At 42.1% G+C, this 21,981-nt stretch overlaps 1 protein-coding gene across 5 annotated transcripts in view; it reads left to right on the forward strand.

The window, feature by feature from the left end:
• WHRN (whirlin) overlaps positions 1-21,981 on the forward strand; it is a 112,607-nt gene that overhangs the window by 23,178 nt on the left and 67,448 nt on the right. For 2 of the 5 annotated variants that reach the window (XM_075184878.1, XM_075184880.1), the window contains exons 1-2: positions 16,133-16,939; positions 17,468-18,653. The exons of 1 other annotated variant lie outside the window; for it this stretch is intronic. In XM_075184878.1, coding sequence (XP_075040979.1) covers positions 17,589-18,653 — 1,065 coding nt within the window. In that variant the 5' untranslated portion in view covers positions 16,133-16,939; positions 17,468-17,588. Of the gene's footprint in view, positions 1-15,002; positions 15,064-16,132; positions 16,940-17,467; positions 18,654-21,981 lie in introns of those variants that run through there. 2 more of the 5 variants (XM_075184879.1, XM_075184882.1) reach the window with 2 other exon arrangements.

Consider the following 21,981-nt stretch of genomic DNA (forward strand, 5'->3'; position numbering starts at 1 on the left):
TAATTGATCTAGACATCTATGATGAGGGTGATTACATTGAGGAAGATGACCACTGCTAGCCAAATGCCCATTAGTAAATTGTTAAACCCCTTTTATTATCTAGTTTAACAACTAAAATGTTCGCTTTTGTGGGGGCCCAAATAAATCAAGCACTTGAGCCACAACAGTGCAGTCCCTGTAGCTGAAGTGCTTGGTTTGTTAAACTATGCATGTCATTTTTAAAATTTGAGTGAGTAAGTGGGACCAAGGGCAATTCCATCTTCCACCATTTTACATTATGGCCTTGGTCTATCATCTTGTGTAAAATGCTTTCCATCTAATGAGCTCTGATTACTGCCTCTTCACTTTCCCTTATGCATGCTGTCTAACATTAAAAATATTGTGTCCGTTATCTCACCATTTTGCTTCTGGGTGCAGCCCACCTTCATTTATGTACTTGTCTAAAATGACCATCATATCATCCAGTGCTCTGTCAATATGTTCCTTGGGGTTTGTAGCCTGTTTTGCATACAAAACTTGGTTGCTCACAATTTCTTAAAAAATGAGAGGAGATGCTGTCTGTGGCCCATAAAACTATTGCTCATTTTAAGCATTCAGCAACCGCATGTAGATCATTGTAGCAGCTTACAGAAAAAATGACCTGCCATGCCAAAAACTGAAGCAAGAGGTGGTAGCGAGGTGGAATTCCACACTTTATGCACACTGCTGTGCAACTGTTTCATAGGGATCTTGTGTTAAACTGCCATGTATTTGAACCGCTACGCTGTCACTAATTTTATCCAGCCAACTCATGGCAGCTTTGTCCACAATTGTGAAGAAATGGTTAGAAAATCAACTGTAAATTGCTGATAGTGACTGTTAATGCTAAAAATAGCAACATGGGTACAAAAACAGAACAAAATAACATGATTTGACCTATTTATCACAATTGTTTATTAAACCCAGATCCAAAACCAATACTTAATCTAAAACAGATGAAGATTTTTGGCCAAAATCAAAACTCGAAGATGCTTTTAGAACAAAAACCAAAACACGGAGGTCTGCGCACATCTCCATTCCTTTATACACTCCACTACCTCTATTTTTAAGTCATTAATTATTATTATGTATCAGTACTTTAGCAATTAAGCTCTGCACGCAAACGGACACAATATTTTTAATGTCACATCTGATGCTTTAAAAGACAGCTTTATGAATGATTTGACCAACTCAACTACTCAGTTTGCCAAGCTGTCAGTGATTAATTTTCGACACTAAGAGCTGTGTCATGTCTTACTATTTATTCAGTGAGTTTTTTACTAAACACTACCTCATAGAAATAAATGTCTTTATTTGGCAGACGGTCACACTAGCGATTTTCTGGCTGGGATCGCTAGCAAAAGGCTTTTGACCGAGAGAAATGTTGCACATTTAAAATAAATGTAAATCACTGACAAAATATTACACTGAGAGACTAAATAACTGAGCTCAATAATTTTATATATTTGGAATTCATTAATCCAGGCCTTTGATTTAATTATTTACATTAGTTTTCATCCATCTTGTATTCTATTAATTATCAGACTAAGTTATTTGCTTGTGTAATATGTTTTTGTGGAATTATTGCTTTACTGCTATTTGAGGTCTATAAGATGTTTTCCATCATAATGTGACTTTACTTTTATATCTGCATTGTTTTATATGGAATTATAAAATATTGATTATGTATATAATAAGAGAAGAGAGCAACTTCCCTAATGGCATTGTGTATTGCTATATGACAGTATGCTCTCATTGGTCGATCTTGTTAAAAATTAAAGCAAGTTACGATCATCTCACACCCAAAACTTCCACTTGTGTAGTATTTCCACTACATACAGTGGACCTGATTCATTAAGGAAAGTAAAGCAAAAAAATTGAGTAACTTTGCACCTTGGCAAAACCATGTTGCATTGGAGGGAGAGGTCAATTTAAAACGTGATGGCAGATTTATAGTTGGGGCAGGGCATGTCCTAGATCCAGGGGCGGATTGGTCATAGGCACGACCGGGAATTTTACCGGTAGGCCGATGACCGGATGAGGCCGCCCGTGTGCCGTCTGACGTTTTTTGTTTTTTTTTAAACAAGGAAGATGGCTGGCCCCTTTCCCCGGGACCAGCCACCTTCCTTCTAGTGGCCACGGATCTGTCCCTCCCTCCCCCTCTGCGTGGCCTATCCTGTAACAGCTAAGTATCACATGGGACGTGCACCATGTGACAGGTGCCGTCCCATGTGAACAGAGCAGAAAGCGCGTCTGGAAGCGGATGCCAGGTAAGTGTGAAGGGGGGGGCTGATGTCAGTACAGTGTGTGTGAAGGGGGGGAACTGATGTCAGTACAGTGTGTGTGAAGGGGGGGCTGATGTCAGTACAGTGTGTGTGAAGGGGGGGCTGATGTCAGTACAGTGTGTGTGAAGGGGGGAACTGATGTCAGTACAGTGTGTGTGAAGGGGGGGCTGATGTCAGTACAGTGTGTGTGAAGGGGGGGTCTGATGTCAGTACAGTGTGTGTGAAGGGGGGGCTGATGTCAGTACAGTGTGTGTGAAGGGGGGGCTGATGTCAGTACAGTGTGTGTGAAGGGGGGGGCTGATGTCAGTACAGTGTGTGTGAAGGGGGGGACTGATGTCAGTACAGTGTGTGTGAAGGGGGGGGGCTGATGTCAGTACAGTGTGTGTGAAGGGGGGGCTGATGTCAGTACAGTGTGTGTGAAAGGGGGCTGATGTCAGTACAGTGTGTGTGAAGGGGGGGGCGCTGATGTCAGTACAGTGTGTGTGAAGGGGGGGCTGATGTCAGTACAGTGTGTGTGAAGGGGGGCGCTGATGTCAGCACAGTGTGTGTGTGAAGGGGGGGCTGATGTCAGTACAGTGTGTGTGAAGGGGGGGCTGATGTCAGTACAGTGTGTGTGAAGGGGGGGCTGATGTCAGTACAGTGTGTGTGAAGGGGGGCGCTGATGTCAGTACAGTGTGTGTGAAGGGGGGGCTGATGTCATTGCTGTGTGTGATGACAAGGGGGCGTGTGGAAATGTAATGTGGGTGTGAGGTAGGTGGTGGCTAATAGGTGCTATTTTGTTTGTGGGGTGATGGGGTAATGTAATTTAATAGTGGGGCCTATTAATTTAAAATGGGGTGGTTTGGGGGCTATTAATTGAATGTGGGGGTGAGTTTGGGGACAATGAGGTCTATTTATTAAATTTGAATATGAATTATTTGATGCCAGAATAGTTGTGAGAAATGGTTATATTTATTAAATGTAAATGCTATTAATTTATTGCTGGGGCTCTTGGAGGGAGGTTTATTTATTCAATGTGAATGGTAGTATTTTAATGTTTGGGTTGGAGGGAGGCCTTATCATTATATGTGAGTTATTTTAAATTTAACACCAGAGCTCCTTAGAGTTTTCTAAATTTCATGTACCCATTTTCTTTTCTAGATAGGGCCCCCAGCATTTCAGGATCCAGACAAGCGGCAAACTGAGCAAGAGACACCAGAAACCACAGGTAAGGAAAGCAGCAAGAACAGGTAAGAGAGAGCAGGACAGTCTACCAACTGTATTTTTCTATATTAGCAGTTCCTTTGCACCCTGTTATGAAATAAACACAAATATGTACAGTCATGGCCAAATGTTTTGAGAATGACACAAGTATAGTTTTTTTACAAAGTTTTAGACCTTTTTGTCAGATGTTGCTATGGTATACTGAAGTAAAATTACAAGCATTTCATAAGTGTCAATGGCTTTTATTGACGATTACATTAACTTTATGCAAAGAGTCAATATTTGCAGTGTTGACCCTTCTTTTTGAGGACCTCTGCAATTCGCCCTGTCATGCTGTCAATCAACTTCTGGGCCACATACTGACTGATGGCCGCCCATTCTTGCCTAATCAATGCTTGGAGTTTGTCAGAATTTGATGGTTTTTGTTTGTCCACCTGCCTCTGCAGGATTGACCACAAGCTCTCAATGGGATTAAGGTCTGGGGAGTTTCCTGGCCATGGAACCAAAAGTTTGATGTTTTGATCCCTGAGCCACTTAGTTATCACTTTTGCCTTACGGTAAGGTGTCCATCATGCTGGAAAAAGCATTGTTCACCACCAAACTGTTCTTGGATGGTTGGGAGAAGTTGCTCTTGGAGGATGTTTTTGTACCATTCTTTATTCATGGCTGTGTTCTTAGGCAAAATTGTGAGTGAGCCCACTCCCCTGGCTGAGAAGCACCCCACACGAGTGGTCTCAGGATGCTTTACTGTTGGCATGACACAGGACTGATGGTAGTTGTCACCTTTTCTTCTCTGGACAAGCATTTTTCCAGGTGCCCCAAACAATCTGAAAAGGGATTCATCAGAGAAAAATACTTTACCCCCGTCCTCAGCAGTCCATTCCTTGTACATTTTGCAGAATATCAGTCTATCCCTGATGTTTTTACTGGAGAGAAGTGGCTTCTTTGCTGGCCTTCTTGACATCAGGACTTCCTCCAAATGTCTTCACCTCACTGTGTGTGCACTCACACCTGCCTGCTGCCAATACTGAGAAAGCTATGCACTGGTGGTGCCTTGATCCCGCATTTTGGGGTATATGCAAATTGCCATCATAAAAACTGAGACAGCAGACTTTGTGAAAATAATATTTGTGTCATTCTCAAATTTTGGCCATGACTATATATTGTGATGACATTTTCTGTTACTGGTTTACTACTGCTAAATTTAGTTGCTCATATTGTCCTACTTACTATGTATTAGTCAAAGTGTACCCATCACTCGTACACAGAGAAGGCAGCCACTATGTGGGTGAACCAATAATCATACCACCCAACTGTCCCGATTTTAGCAGGACAGTCCTGATTTAGGGTTCTGTCCCGCCCAGGGACATGTTTGTCCCATGGGTGGGAATGTTGGATGAAGGGTGCTATGTAAAGGGGAGTCTAGCACTTTACAGGCCTCTGGTGGCATAGTCGACTTTGTACTAATCCCGCCTCCTATTGTGCTTGCCCCGCCTACCGTTGATATGGTCCCGCCCACATGAGGCCACTTCCAGACATTTTTCCAAGGCCACTTTAAGTTCCCAATCCGCCCCTGCCTAGATCAACTTTAAATTTCAGTGTTCAAATAAAGCTATCAAGTATTTGTGTGCTAAATGAAAAAAACAAACAGTATTTATTGTAACATGGTTTTGTTCAGGAGAAAACTTACTCCTTTTTTTGCCTTACTTTCCTTAATGAATCAGTCCCAGTATGTCAACTTTTTCAAGCTGAGCTTTTTCGGCATTGAGAATACCACTCTCAGATTTAAGTTGCAATGATTTTGCAGCTAGCTTCAGCTACCAAAGTGAGCGAAATTTGTCAGTGTGACACAGCCATAACTGGGTAGGATTTTCTTCCACGGTTTTCTCACTGTCAAAATATTGCACACTGCATTTTCCTGGAGGTCTAAGCTATAAAATTGTTAGCGTGACAGCCTGACATACAACACCATTGATAACTATGGAACAGTGTTCGGTTAGAAAAGCATTGTGATTGAAATGCTGAGAGAAATGCGCTCCGGTTGCATAGCAATAAGTAATGGCTAAAGCACACAATTTAATGCATGGAAGAATCACATAGCAATGTACGGAGGCTTAGAACCAGCAATTTTAGCAGGTATACATACTTTTTTTAAATCTCATTTTTTTTAGTTATGTATCAATGCGTTAGTGATTAAGCTCTGTTCTTGAAAGGTGACCTGAATTGAAATGTTAAAATTACAAACGAAAATTAAATATACAAAATTAAATACTAAAATAATAAATAAAAAATAGCTATAAAATTAACCTGTGTGTACCCACTTCTACATCTAACATTACCCCTACACCTAACATTAACCCAAGTCTATTTCCTAACTGTAAACATAGCCTAACCGAACTGGATTGTTCTCCATAAATTCTAAAAAAATTGGAAGATACCTGCACACTGCATTATTTGTATCAGTGCAACTGGGTAGAAAAAAATATATATTATTAAACCAAATATTATACCCTTATGTTTTGCAAAGAGTAAAGGGCCTCACAATACCTCCCAACTGTTCTGTTTGCAGCGGGACAGTTTTGGTTCGTGGAATTCAAAAAGGGGCGGGCTACAGGGAAGTGGGCGGGTTAGATGGCGAATTAAGGTGTAATTTGATGAATTGGGAGAGTAGTTTGTGCAGATCAGGGCTAGTCTTAGTTTATCCCAATTTTACCTTGGTAATTGTTGGGAGCTTTGGTGGATTTAGATAATATGGGGCCCTGAGCTGTTCGTAGACCATTTGCATCCACCCCACCTGCGAGTCTCAAGTTCTTATCAAATGCAACATACTGCAAGTCCATAGCGTACCACATATAGTATGTTTCACATGTAGACAAGACTCATGTGGTCATGGGTCATAATATACCCCGCCCATCTCCCCATATCACGTTTTATGCGCCCAACACTCGCTCTTACGCCAATTGCCCATGACACTGGGAGGGAGGGTTTTGATCATATGTTGCAAGGCAAGAAGTGAGAGGGAGCATGTGAGAGTGGGAAGGGTATATGCGACATAGGCCCCCTTCTATCCTCTTATACGCTCCCCCAACATTCTCCCATTGTCACATGTGCCCCAAGCCTGTTTGGAAAAGGGTTAGATACTCTGCACCTCCTGAGAAGCTGAGCAATAAGTGAACTTTCTAGGCCTTCCTCGTATCACTCAGCCAGAGTAATAAATCAATAATAGGAGCCAAATAAGTATATATTCTGATGAGTCACGGATCTGCAATCTCTCAATGGTGGAGATTATGCTGTTTCATGGTGTCTTGGAGGAGTGATGATGATAGAATTGGAAATATTGGTATAAATGGCAGTTGAATTGGCAAAAGTGTAACTTTAGTTCTAAGAATTCTGGGAAGGTGATCTAATTCTGGGATAGGTACTTTAGTCCATGGATGGAAAATTGCAGGATCCAAGCCAAAGATGGGTAGTTCCTTAAGGCTACTAACTTAGCTAGGGTAGAGAGTAGCACATACTGTAGGCTCTGCATGAGTGATCTCATATTTCACAGGAGAAGGAGGTTGTGGGATGGTACATGGAGGCTGTCAGGCTTTAGTGGCGAAGTATCAAAAGAATAGTTGGGTATAAAATTAAGTTCAGCAGCCTCTATGTGCATCCCATGTTTGACACCAGCGATAATGAAAGGATACACATTGGGCCAAGTGAGTTGCCGTGTAGTATTATTTGAGATCAGGAACACTAAGGTCTCCATCTGAAGTGTTTTTGTGGGGACATCATATTCTAATTATAGGTTTTCATATTGCCCAAAAAAGATTAGATTTTGGGTTTTGTAAATTTTGGAAGAAGAATCTTTTCTGGTTTGGTTTGAAAAGTATAGAGAAGCCATGTTAGAAGATCAATCTTAAAAGTGTTTATATATCCAATCCACAAATTAAAAAGTATTTTTAGATTGGATTTAAGTGTCTCAATCAAGGGGGGAGGGTAAAGCTGTTCATATTGTTTTGTGACATACATTTCCCACTACTTAAGTTTACAGTTTTGCCATTTAAATTTGAAGATAGTTTCCAGCATTTTTTTTTGATGGCTTGAGAGATTAAGATCCAGAACGTATGAATTATTTGGGTTGCTTTTACATACTGATAACAAGCCATAGGATTGAATTATGGAAATTAGGTTAGGTTAGGGAAGGAAGTCGGGGATCGTGTTAGATAAATAAGAATATCATCCGCTGATATTATGCTTGGAGGTGCTTGTTTTGAGCATGGAGATATTCGGATTGACCAGGATTTTTGCAGCTAGAGGTTCTATGACAATGGCAAATTTTATTGGAGAGAGCAGGAATCCTCAGCGGGTGCCATTGGTGTTTTGAAATTGGGCTGCTGAGTAGCCATTGACAGAGGTTGTAGCGGAAGTGTTATGGTATAAGGACCCCTTTTAAAAATGAATCAACAAAGTCCATTGGGGAAGAGTCTGCTTTATAAGTGTCTAGTCCATATGAGAATTTGGAAATATATTAAATAAAATGATGTGGTGATAGCTAGATAGATAGATCAACATTGTTGAAAGAGAGTGCTTGTTTTTTGAGGTTAGCAAGTGATGGAAATAGGTGTAAGATGTAATGGCTAGGGGAATTGGTAAAGGTTGAGAAATTTATAATATAATAAGAATGTACAAAAATGAAGAGAAAGAAAACAATGAATGGAGAAATGTGTAACAGGCATAATGGTAATTGATAATCAGAAGAGGAATAAGAACAGGAATAGAAATGAAATGGGTACAATAAAATAAGATGCATTTAATATAATATAAATTAAAAACTATTACTATAGTATATAGAAAAGTATATTATTGTAATACAAAATAATAGGGGAAGGGCGGGGAGGAGCTGGATGAAGTTTATTGCTTTCACATTACATTGAGTGCATATTAGTAGGCAGACAGATCAGGCAAGCGTAAAAGACATGTTATACCTCTGGCAAATCAGGCAACTCAAAGGGTTCTTCACAGTAAGAGCATTAAAATGTGGATTACACTACTGAGGGATGTAGTGACATTTCTGCCAAGGGACATTATTAAGAATAGAAGGGTATTATTAAATATGACCATTTGGATTAAACATATAAAGTATTTATCCAGCAGGAATAATCTCTGCTATTTTTACATCTCATATTCAAAAGTATTTAATAACTGTAGGTTTGGGTGTTATCTGAATTAAAGATACTTGAAAGCGGTGAAAGACTACTGGATGCAGTACAGCCTGCTGTTTAAGTGTACTAATAGTTTTTTCAGATCGTATATGAATAGAGCCATCTTATATTGCTTTTCACCTTCCACCCACCTATTTCCAGCTAATAGGACATAATGAATATGTGCATGTCAGAGGATTGATGATATTACTGTGTGTTCCTCCGTTCAGGAACATGCTCGCTGCATTAGTGGTTGTAATCAAATATAATGTCAGAAGTGGTAAGAGAGCGGTTAATTATAATGAGTAAAGTCGGATCCTAAAATATTGTGCTGTTCCATAGAGTAATATTGCAAATCATGTTGCAAGCATTCTGAAGGAAACAATATGTTTCCTTCAGAATATAGACACTATATAATACAGACACTCGTCTGTATTCTATCGCTTACTGTCCATGTTTTCGTCTGTTTTCTTTATAAATAAAATATTTAAAAAAGGGAACAATTATAGCGCCTACGTTGCACATAGAGCCTTGCTACACTCTATGTAACCCAATTTAATTTGAGGTGGATACAAACATACAAAACGTAAGTCAGTTGTAATGTTTGGGAGACTCCCGGATTTCTGGGAGTCTTCCCAGACTCCCGGGAGAGCAGTGCAACCTCCCGCATGCAGCATCCTTTCTTAGTTAACATGGTGGGGAGGGAGCTAGTGATGCGATTATCGCATCATCGTGACCCCGCCTCTGTTGGAATAGGGTTAAATTATGTTGTATGTTTAGGGGCGGGCTGAATTATGCAATTCGGCAAGCCCCACCCCCACACGCCCACCTGTCCCCGGGATATCCTGGAGCACACCAACCAAAAGTTGGTAAGTATGTATACACTTTTATTACTAACCCGTGCGTGATACTCATGCATTCTAATCAAATCAAGCTACTTAAGGTGTTAAAAAGGTTCTTGTCATGCATTTGGGCCATAGCCCAGGCCTCCTCAGGGGAAGAGCGTTACTTCCCGACGCAAGCGCCCTTTTTTTTTAACGTGGTTTTGTCCACATGTCACCACCTCATCATTTTTCTCCATCACCTCATTCTTCATCTTTATCGCCACATCTATCCAGATGTCTATCCAGACACAGGGATCTCTCTCAGCGGTCCCGAGTATCACACTCCTCTCGCTCTGTCACCCCTGGCAACCACCAACCACTCCCCACTGTCACCCCCAGCAACCACCAACCACTCCCCACTGTCACCCCCGGCAACCACCAACCACTCCCAACTGTCACCCCCGGCAACCACCAACCACTCCCAACTGTCACTTCTCCTTCAAGAAATATATATATATTTTTTTAAAATCTTTATAAACACTTTTTTAACAATTAACAAATTAAAAACATCTTAGTATACCAAATTTAAGCCCTTTCTGAGTTTTTTTTTCCACACACACTAAGAATTTAGTAGGTCAGTGTATAACTCCGCCCAGCAGGTGGCGCTGCAGCTTGGGGTTTTTTTTTCCACACACACACAGACTAACACACGCCACTAGGCTTATATATATTAGATAGCACCAGTACATTCTCAAAACTCCCTGCAGTAGAGTTTACGATCTATATTCCCCAAAGCACAGATTTATTCAGAAGTCATTTAACCTACAAAGATGTTGTTTGATTATGGGAGGATATCAGAGCACTCTGAAGGAACTCACGTGAACACAAGGGGCCTGATTCATTAAGGAAAGAAAACCAAAAAAATTAGTTTGCACCATTGGCAAAGCCATTTTACATTGGAGAGGGAGGTAAATTTAAATGTGATGGCAGATTTAAAATTGGGGTAGAGCATGTTCTAGATGAACTTTTAATTTCAGTGTACAAATAAAGTTATCAAGTATTTGTGTGCTACATGAAAAAAACAGCCAGTATTTATCTTATGTGCAAAATAATAAACTAATTTGCACCCCTTACATTGTAACATGGTTTTGTCCATGAGAAAAATGACTTATTTTTTTTGCCTTACGTTCCTTAATGAATCAGGCCCAAGAAGTTAAATACAAACAAAGCAGATATTTGTTCCCCAGGGCTTAATGATCATTGATGAGATCTGAAAAAATAGGAAGCCATTTTTGCAAATGATGTCCTAATAAGTTTTTTTTAAAAACCTAGGGGTAAAGTTACTTAAATGCCGTTTTGCAAAACTGACTTTTTTTGGAAGATTTTATGTGTGGTGTTTAAAATGTCGGATTTACTATAGTCAAAACTGCACATAAAAATAACATGTTTTTAAAACACACGGTTTGAAACCACCATTCCGATTTTTTCAAATGGAAAGTATACAAACAGTGTAATTTATGTACTCATAACCGCACATAAAACTGCCATACAAATCACAGCCTTTGTAGACCAGGAGGTATATTTACTATACTGCAGGTTTGAAAAAGTGGAGATGTTGCCTATAGCAACCAAACAGATTCTAGTTGTCACTTATTTAGTACATTCTACATTCTAGCTAGAATATGATTGGTTGCTATAGGCAACATCTCCACTTTTTCAAACCCTCAGTTTAGTAAATATACCCCTTGGTTTTGATAGGTGAGATAAAGCAAACAGTATGCCATTTGGGCTCTCTTGCCATTCAGACATAAGAGGAGCCACCATAGACAAATAAATTATTAATTATCTTATGGTGGAAAATATAATTTATGATTCTATTAAAGGGGATAATATTGAGTCGTCATTAGATTTAGAGGGCAATATTCTTTTGTCATTATACTAAGACATCGATAATAATGTAACACTAAATTCAGTGAGCAAGATTATTTTAACATTATTTTAAAAGAGCAATATTATTTGATTGCTCTCGGGGGCAATAGTAATTGATTTATACTGAGGGCAACACTAATTGTATCTGCACCATTTATAGTACTTACAATAAGTGATACTTGTAACTGGTGTTCAGAAGAAGTTTTATTAACAGTGCAAACATATATAGAAAAAAACATTTAGTAACAATGTATACACTGTTTATTTTTTTGTTTAGAGGGTGGTTGGTGCTCCATGCTTTGCCCTCCTTCTATGCCAACCGGGTGCTGACAACGATGTTGCTGATGTGCTCCCAGCATTACTGTCTGTAGAAGCAGAGGCTACGAGAAGCCATGACAACAAGTCATGGCCCAGTTGTGACACTGCTCCAACACAGTGCGCAATCATTTTTCAATCTGCCTCTGTTGGGGCATTTAATGCCCCAGTCATTGCCACAAAATTGCTGTCCATTCCCTTCAGTGCATTTGCTATTGTCATTTGCACATTGGTTTGCTGGCTTTGCCACGTTTTAAAATTTGACACTCTTTAAAATCTATTCGGAGACGGTTGAAATCAGCCACAGCATCGGTTATTTGGGTTACATGGCCTATTGTTGGGGTAGGAGGTGCTACTTTCTCAGCCTCCTCACTTATCTCCCTTCCATCAGGCGGAGCAGATTGTGCTAATTCCAAAATCCAGGGTTATTAATGTGTCCTCTCCCCCCCCCCCCCCCCCCCCCTGGCTGTGTGGCGAGGGGACCTATCAAATCCTGCTGCTGGACTCTTTGGCTGTCATGTTGCAGGGTGGTTCTGTAAATGGAAATGTATGTATAAGGTGTTTATTTTTTGTTTGTCACATATTCAGGCCATAGATGTTTTTGAATAGAACACTCACTAGCGGCCTCATCCTATGAGGGTGACACTGTGTTCTCTGAGTGATGGATCTACAGATTGATCCATGAGACAATAACACTAATATTTTATGAAGATTTTTATCAATGTGTATATCCTGTGGAGTGATAACATGTCAAACACATGGCATATTCCTGTGTGTACGTTTGTCAGTCCAAAGCACATTTACAGTAGATACATTTATGTTTAAAATCATAACTGTGCTCAGCAGCCTGATGGCCTGTCTCAGTCATGGACGTTTATCCACTCAATAAGCTCAATTGGCAGGTAGCTGCTCATATCCTCCTCCTAAGAAGTGTAGTCAAGTACCAGACGAGGCCACCTCTTGTGGCTGAAGCAGCTCCTCTTTCCTGGGAATGTCTTTCTTCAAATGCCTCTTTATGTCAGCATATATATTTATTACAGTGGGCTACAATATTATTATTATTATTATTATTATCATAGAGTTGTATGGCGCCACAGTGCTCTGCAGCGCCATACAGTAGGGAAGACAGTACATACATAAAACAGGACATACATAAAACAAGAACAGACAATGCAGACAAAATGAATGGAAACATGAATACAAAGGGTATGTAGCACCCTGCTCACTAGAGAGCTTACATTCTAAAGGGAAGAGGGCACAGCTGAAACAAGAGGAGCAAGTGTGGCTCAGAGTAGAGATAGGGATAGTTGTGAGGATGCATTAGTGTGAATAGTGTTATCGAGGATAAGGTTACCTCTAGAAAAGAGATGGGTTTTCAAAGAGCATCTAAATATTTGAAGGCTGTGGGAAAGTCTGATTGAGCGTGGTAGGGAATTCCATTAGTGGGGAGCAGCACGGGAGAAGTCTTGTAGGTAGAAGTGAGAGGTGGTTACCAGAGACGAGACAAGGTGCAGGTCAGAGGTAGATCTAAGAGGGTGGGAGGGAGAGTATTTTGATATGAGATTTGAGATGTATGCAGGGGTAGTGTTGTTGAGGGCTTTGTAGGTAAGGGTGAGTTATTTGAATTTGATTCTGGAGGACACAGGGAACCAGTGTATGGATTTGCAAAGTGGTGCAGCAGATGTGGAGCGATGAGAGAGGAAGATCAGTCTTGCAGCATCATTTAGGATGGATTGAAGTTTGGATATATGGGTGTCGGGAATGCCAGATAGCAGGAGGTTGCAGTAGTCAAGACGGGAGATGACGAGAGAATGGATAAGAGTTTTACAGTGCCCTTTAATGGCCCAACTGCATTCACAGCCTCAAAAACGCCATCCCACAACTGGCATTTCCGTCTAATAGTTGTCTGTGCTGCCTGACCTCCTAATGTTTACTCATAGCAGCGTACAATATTTATCAAAAGTCACTTCTCCTCATGGGAACACCTAACATTGTGCCCTAACTTTTGCCAACCTGGCTACTCTCCTCACCTCCTGCCTCCAATACAACCTCCTGTACCTCCTCTGCCACTTCCTGTTTTCCTCCTCCACACTGTCACTAACAGAATCCCGTCATAATGTGTCTGAAGGGGGTGTCATGATGTGTCTGGGGGGTTGGCGTAATGTGGCTGGGGAGGGCATTGTGATATGTCTGGGGGGTTGGCGTGATATGTCTGGGGGGTTGGCGTGATGTGGCTGAGGGGTGGCGTGATGTGTCTGGGGGTTGGTGTGATGTGTCTGGGGGTTGGTGTGATGTGGCTGGAGGGGTGGCGTGATGTGTCTGGGGGGTTGGCATGATGTGGCTGGGGGGGTGGTGTGATGTAGCTGGGGGGTGGCATGATGTGGCTGGGGGTTTGTGTGATGTGGCTGGAGGGGTGGTGTGATGTGTCTGGGGTTTGGCATGATGTGTCTGGGGGGTTGGCGTGATGTGGCTGGGGGGTGGTGTGATGTAGCTGGGGGGTGGCATGATGTGTCTGGGGGTTGGTGTGATGTGGCTGGAGGGGTGACGTGATGTGTCTGGGGGGTTGGGGTGATGTGGCTGGGGGGGTGGTGTGATGTAGCTGGGGGGTGGCATGATGTGTCTGGGGGTTGGTGTGATGTGGCTGGGGGGGTGATGTGATGTGTCTGGGGGTGGTGGTGTGATGTGTCTGGGGGTTGGTGTGATGTGGCTGGGGGGGTGATGTGATGTGTCTGGGGGTGGTGGTGTGATGTGTCTGGGGGTGGTGGTGTGATGTCGCTGGGGGGTGGCGTGATGTGTCTGGGGGGTTGGCGTGATGTGGCTGGGGGGGTGGTGTGATGTGGCTTTGGGGGGGTGGTGTGATGTGGCTGGGGGGGTGGTGTGATGTGGCTGGGGGGTGGTGTGATGTGTTTGGGGGTTGGTGTGATGTGGCTAGAGGGGTGACGTGATGTGTCTGGGGGGTTGGCGTGATGTTGCTGGGGGGGTGGTGTGATGTAGCTGGGGGGTGGCATGATGTGGCTGGGGGTTGGTGTGATGTGGCTGGAGGGGTGGTGTGATGTGTCTGGGGTTTGGCATGATGTGTCTGGGGAGTTGGCGTGATGTGTCTGGGGAGGGCGTGTTGTGGCTAGCGATGGAATGATAAATGTAATGTTTTATTATACAGTATTATATACTGCGTGTTATGTACTGTGTTCACTTATTGCTCGGTTTTTCATATTTCATGAACATATAAAATTTCCAAACAGGTCCCAACATTCCAGGATCCAGATAAGAATCCAGTACCAGGTTGTGAAAGCAGCAATAAAGGTAGGTGAGAGCAGCACAGTTTTAATACATTATACGTCATGTCCATATGTCATGTCCAATGAGGCACAGCCACACCATGTGTTGACCACGCCCCTTTCGGCCAATGTGCGATAGCACACAACCCTTGTCCTGCTCATCTATGGAGGGAGGCCCCAAAAAGTTGCTGTACTAGTGCCCCAATTTCCTCATGGCAGCCCTGCATCTAGCCTCTCCTCTCCTAGCACCTGTTTCTACACAACCCTATCAAAAGAGAAAGTGCCAAGATTTTAGAGGTGATGAAGCTCACAAACCCGCGTGTTTTGAGAGCCAATAGAAAATGGCATGGTTAAATGGCGTGTATTACATACACAGTTTGAGACCCGGCATTTTAATATAAGCCGCATGTGGTTTTGGCTTTTCAAAACTGCCACAAATTTCATGCAGTTTGAGTTTTCTGCCTCCGAACCGTTTAGTAATTCATTTGGTTTGAAGCTGAAAACCGAATGTGGTTTGTGATGGTTTAAATCGTACTAATAAATTGCCCCCTAGATGTTTCATATAAAAACATTTCCCTCACACTCATTCTGCCAACTTGCTGCAACCCCCTGCCTTTACCCCAAGCAATTGACCCTCTTTTTGTAACTCAGCAGGGCATATGCTCCATCTTTTCTTAAACCGTCTCCCCAAAATGTCTAAAAATCTATTAACACTGTACATGGTTTTTTTTTTTTGCTACACATATATTTGTGATTATTTGAAAGCTGTGTATATCAGACACTGCTGTGTGACACTAAGAATCTAAGTACCTCTGCCTTGCTAATGCAAATAACTTTTTAATGAAAACACATAAACAGTGTAGCACTGCATTTTTACTCCTTCTTGATCATAATCACTTTTAACTCTAATTGTATAAGACGACATGCACAGTAAGAGAAACATGGAAAATATACCTAACGTCTATGTATACAACGGCACTTTCATTACTATGAGGAGCAGTATCGTTGGGATTACTGTGTAAGAGGTGATCTGACTAAGCAGCAGCTGCCGGTGTGAGAGCTGGGAAGGGTTACAGCCTGAGTATTAGAGGGATACGACGGATACTCAGCGTCTGGCACTGCAGGGTTAAGCGCCGTGCATATTAGTGTTTGTCTTCTCAGTCTCCTGGCAACGCTGACATTACTGAGGGACGTCAGATCCGGGAGAGACCAAGGGATGAACTGAGAGACACCTGTGACAGACAGGGACCTGGGGAACCTGTGAGACAGCTACCTGAGAGAGACGGTGAACGTAGTGCAGAGAGAGTAGAGATCAAGACATATTTATATCAGAAAAGGACATGTAACCTAGTGAGAACCGCCAGTCCCCAGGGCACCAAGCAGGGGATCTATCTGAGAGCGGTTTGCAAATTACCTGAAAGAAAGAGAGATATTCATCTGAGTTAGTGAGTGAATGAGAGCGAGTTAAAGAACATTGAAACTAACTGGAGGAAAAAAAGACAGTTTTTAGTGGATAAGCCTCATTCAGATAAGAGAGACAGTTAACAAGAGATGTTTGTCTGAGAGACAACCAAAAAAATAGAAAAGACAGAAAAATAGAGAGTTGCTGAAGCTTCTGTTTAACAAAAAGGAAGAGAAGAAAAAGACGTCACGTTCAGAGACACCTCTGTCAATAAACTAAGACAGCCTTCGAAATGATTCACTGACCTCTGTCTTTAGAAAAGAGAGGACGAGGGTCGTCTGAGAAACGAAGACCTCACAGCCTAATTGGACAGATGGAGAGAGACATCTGCTGTGCCTGGAAGCGGTCGTCTGTGTGAGAGAGGTATGGAATAACACCTGTGAGAGTGACAAGACGCAGAGGGGACCGAGTGACTGTGTGTGACTGCGAGAGAGACCAGGTGAGTGGAAGACAGCTCAGGAGACAAAGTGAGACTGTAAACATTTTCAGCAGTACATGTAAAAAAATATAATAAAAAAATGGAGAGGAGATATGAAAAATAGACTTTCTGCCTTTAGAACTAAAGGAGTTGATAGAGGCAGAAAGAGTAGGAGACGGATCCAGTATTTATTACAAGAAGAAAGGTCTCTGGTAAGGAACGAGAGGCAGAGCAGGGTAAACTAGACCCAGAGAATCACCTTGAGAAATAGAGAGAAGACTGGGAGGGGGGAGGGAGAGCACCAAATGAAGCAGAAGCAGAGACTTAAAACACTGCGAATGAGTGAGTCTTGTAGGGAAGCTAGATTGTGAATCCTGAAAACAGAGTGCTAGATGTCAGAGACCTTATAATGGGACATGCTTTTAATATTAGAGTGGAAAGGCAAAAATTGCTGAATCTTAGAAAGCATTGGAGACTATATAGCATGAATTTGGCAAATGTGTGAGGCAGCCTGAATACAGATCAGGACACATGTCTTCTTCTCTACAGGAGGTCCTGATAAGTGCATAGCACAGAAGGTCTGGCATGCAGATGTGGCTCATGGTACCATTTCAACCATCAAGGTGGCACTCATACGAGATACTATGACGCTTTCTGCAGCCCTTGGGCAATGAATCAAGATCCAGGTACTCTGTACCCCTCTCCAGGGGGCTCCATCCATCAGTCTCTAGCGGGTTCCATACATTTTTCATCATCTGGCTCAATCTGTTCGGGAGACATAGGACGCGTCCTTTCCTCAAATGTCCGCAGACTGCACGGAGCTCTAAACCGGCTGCTAAGTGACCAGGAGCGGGAACAGCTGTTGCACTGTTTGCGACTCTACCATTCTCGAAGAAATGTTTTTGACCTGGTGAGGACACTGCGCCTTATACTACGCCCCCAGGACCAGCGGCAACTTTTCCCTATGCTACGCCTTGTTATCCCACGTTCTGACCAACTGCTATTTGACCAATACACTTCAGAGGGACTGTATATAAAGGATTTGTCCCCAGGCTCTTCTGGATTCAGTGGAGTCTTATACGATGGGGTTTCGGCATTTAGCACCCCAATATCAGGGACAGCTCCTGCCTTTACCACGCCAATGCCAGGCACAAACCCTGCCTTTAGCATCCCAGTAACAGGGACTACTTCTGCCTTCAGCACTCCAAGACAAGGGACAGCTCCTGCCTTCAGCTCTTCAATACCAGGGACAGTTCCTGCCTTCAGCTCTTCAATACCAGGGACAGTTCCTGCCTTCAACTCTTCAATACCAGGGACAGTTCCTGTCTTCAACTCTTCAATACCAGGGACAATTCCTGCCTTCAGCTCTTCAATACCAGGAACAGTTCCTGCCTTCAGCTCTTCAATACCAGGGACGGTTCCTGCCTTTAGTACTCAAACATCTGGTCCCAGTTTAGCAGCTGGAACATCTCACCCTGCGGCACCATCAGGGTACAGCAACTCCCCACCTGGTGCCACCAAATCTGAAGTTCGTCAGGTTATCCTCAAACGAAACAAAAACCAAGACGGTCTTGGCTTCAGTATTCGGGGTGGTGTGGAACATGGGATCGGCATCTATGTCTCACTGGTTGAACCTGGTTCTTTGGCAGAAGAGGAAGGATTAAGAGTCGGGGACCAGATTCTAAAAGCAAATGGGCGATCACTGGACAAAGTCAGCCACAGTGAGGCAGTTAAGGTAAGTTATTTTTATTAGTTTATATATTCATGCATAATCTCCCACTTCAGAGGCTTGCATCCTAATATTTGTTTATCATGACAACAAACTAGAACATTCCGTCAATGATGAAAACAGCACATGGTGCCAGAAAGTACTAGATTATTTTTGAAAGCTTCTGCAATGTCATAGATTGTTTATTGGGAGTAGGAATAAATTGTGGTGTTTAGGTCACATCTTCTAGAAACATATACATTCCATTAGCAGATATGCCTACCAGTACAGTCCTGCAGAGTTCCACATTTATCAAGGAACTACTTTACATATATCCATGAAATTAAAAGGTGCACTAGTTAACACATCAGTGAAACCATAGCTGAGATACCATCTGTTCTATGAAATAAACAGCATGTCAAAACATTTATATTTATATATGTAAATTTGAATTTGTCAAAACTGAACATGTGTTGCTGGGAAGACTGTTTAATCTCACACTCCTTACTGCAGCTGTTGGTCTCTATTGGCAGTTTGCAAGACGACAGCTTACAGCAACAAATACAGAAATATAGACGATGTATGTTCTCTGCACACAATAATCCAATCTGCAGTGTAGCTGGATATTTTTTTCTGTACGTGCCCTAATACATTCCGAGAAATGATAATGTAATGTGTAGTGTACAATAAAAGAAAGAAAAGTGTACCAGCCACCTATACACAGTGGAGGCCAGCATTTTTTTGGACTGGACCAATATTCGTGAGAAGGCAGGTTATCAAGTCATGAGAAAATAATGGCAGCAATATTTGATTAGATAGCTGAATGTATGTGAAGGTGCTACACCAGGTCTGGCCAACCTGTGGCTCTCCAGCTGTTGTGAAACTACAAGCCCCAGCATGCTTTGTCAGGAGATAGTCAGCCGATAGCTGGCAGGGCATGCTGGGACTTGTAGTTTCACAACACATGGAGAGCCACAGGTTGGCCAGGCCTGAGCTAGACTTTAATTGTAGACTGGGGTGACCTAATACAATTGACACATCTGTTAGTAGAATGGTCTCATGCTTGCCCTCAATGTTGACAGTTTTTCAGCCCTGAAATATTACAGCGGAGAGATCCACATCTCAAGTAAACCCAATGTGTCCTGTTTTGAGCATTACATTGGGATATTTATTGGACCAAAGTCAATGAAATGACTTGACTTGTCCAATAATTATCCAGTGCGTGATTAAAGACACCCTTTAGACTTGTTGGTGGCACTTGGCAAGTGTGAGAGTCAAAAATGATTTTCCCTTATTTTAATACTTGGTAGAAGCATCTTTAGCTGCAGTCATGAGTCTCTTTGGGTCTCTACCAGCTTTGCACATCTGGACACTGCAATATTCATCTATTGTTCTTGGTAATATTACAGAGGCTCATCAGGTTGGATGGAGACAGTTGTTGAACAGCAATTTTCGAGTCACTCCGGAGCTTCTCAATGGGATTGAGTTGTGGGCTTTCACTACTCCAATCCGGGACATTGATTTGTTTCATTTTAAACCATTCCAATGTTGCTTTTGCTATATGCTTTAAGTAATTGTCCTGCATCCTGCTGGAGATTGTTTTCTTGGGATGATGCGCTGGTAGATGTTGAGACCAACAAGGTCAGTTGATCTCATGAGACCTTTGCTCTATGAAGGTAAATCCTAGGCAAGATTTTTTTGTGTGTTTTCTTCATAAATTGCAGATTTGTGACGTGCCCAGACTATTATAGTCCTATGAACAGTTTATCTCATCTCTATTATAGAAGACTGAAACTCTGTTATAACTGCCAAAGGCCTCTTGGGTGCTTCCCTAACAAGTATCCTTCTTGTCCAGTTGGTCAGTTTTGGGAACGGCCTGTTCTGGACAAATTCAGAATTGTGCCTTATTCTCTCAGTTTCTTTATGATGGACTTGACAGTGCTTCCGAGGAGATTAGATTTTTTTTTTTAAATCTTCCTTTTGACTTTTACATTTCATTAACCTTTTCTCAGATTTGCTTTAAATGTTCTTTAATCTTCATGATGCAGCCTGTTTGCAAATTGCACTAGCCAGTGTGGGGCCGCTCGCAGACAGCCGTATTTCTTTATGTTGAAGTTAATCGATTGAACAGTTTAAATACTTTAATGCACAAGTGAACTCCAGTCAATTAGTTATTTGACCTCTGAAGACAATGGATTGTACCAGTACTTATTTAGTTGTATCTTAGCAGAATGGGAGAATACTTATGTATGCAATTATTGTCCTTTATTTTAATTGTAATTAATTATATGCATATTCAGTTTGGATAAATGCAAAGTGAAGCATACTTGTTACAGCCACCATAATCTTCCAGCAAAGTGAATTCACAGATGCCATCTGTTTTCCAATCCTTCCCATCTTCATCATCATCATCACCATTTATTTATATAACGCCACTGATTCCCATCTTCACAATACACTTTTCTAGTCCTGGATGCAGTTCTATTTCCATGTACTAGGTTATACATTTTAAACATGTGGATCTATTTCCACTAAGAGGATAGCCAAAGCCTTAACTAGGGCTGTGCGAGAGGGGCAACCACCTAGGGTGCAAAGCTGAAGGGGGCGCAAAATTTTTTAGGTAAATTTCATTAAAACTTTTCCTTCTTGCCCCAGGCGCCAAAGATTTTAAGTTACGTCTCTGAGGCTAGTATATTAGTATATTAATTTATCAACGTCCAAAAAGTAGGATTTCTCAATAATTCTGATATATCTAGGGACTGACGCACCCATGGTAAATAAATTAGGATGACTTAGGATGAATAAGGATATCAGGACAATAGGACAGGAGGTCCATGACTATATAAAGCACTAGGTCACAGACGCAGTTCCATTATACAGGTCTTGGAACCCCTCAGTGATGTCTAATATCCTTTAGGTGATGGGTGCAATTACTGGTGTAGCAGTCGCTGGGCCCTTTGTAGCTGCCCCCTGTCCTGCTTCGCACAATGCTCCCCTCTGCTATCTTGTATGAGTGCTGCACTCAGGGGAGAATGATGTGGTGTCCACTGTTAGCGCGGAGCTCAACGAGCCCCCTGCTGTGTGACCGCCGTCACTGCAAGGCATTTGAAAATGTCATGTTTGAGTCAGCATTCTACCGTTCCAAAGCGGCATTCAATAGAGCTGACTTGGTAACTGAGTGAGTGCGTCCCTCTTAGAAATATTGGGGTCCTTTAACATTTTTTTATAGAATTTGTAGTTTTGTCCCTGCTTTAGAGAGTACATTATTTCTTATATCGCTGCAACAATTTATTTGTATGATCCTTGTATCTGTGTGCATTTTGCCTTCCATACATTTAATCGCCAAACACTTTTA

This window comes from Mixophyes fleayi, chromosome 9 (assembly GCF_038048845.1).
Source record: "Mixophyes fleayi isolate aMixFle1 chromosome 9, aMixFle1.hap1, whole genome shotgun sequence".
Classification (NCBI taxonomy): Eukaryota; Metazoa; Chordata; class Amphibia; order Anura; family Limnodynastidae; genus Mixophyes; species Mixophyes fleayi.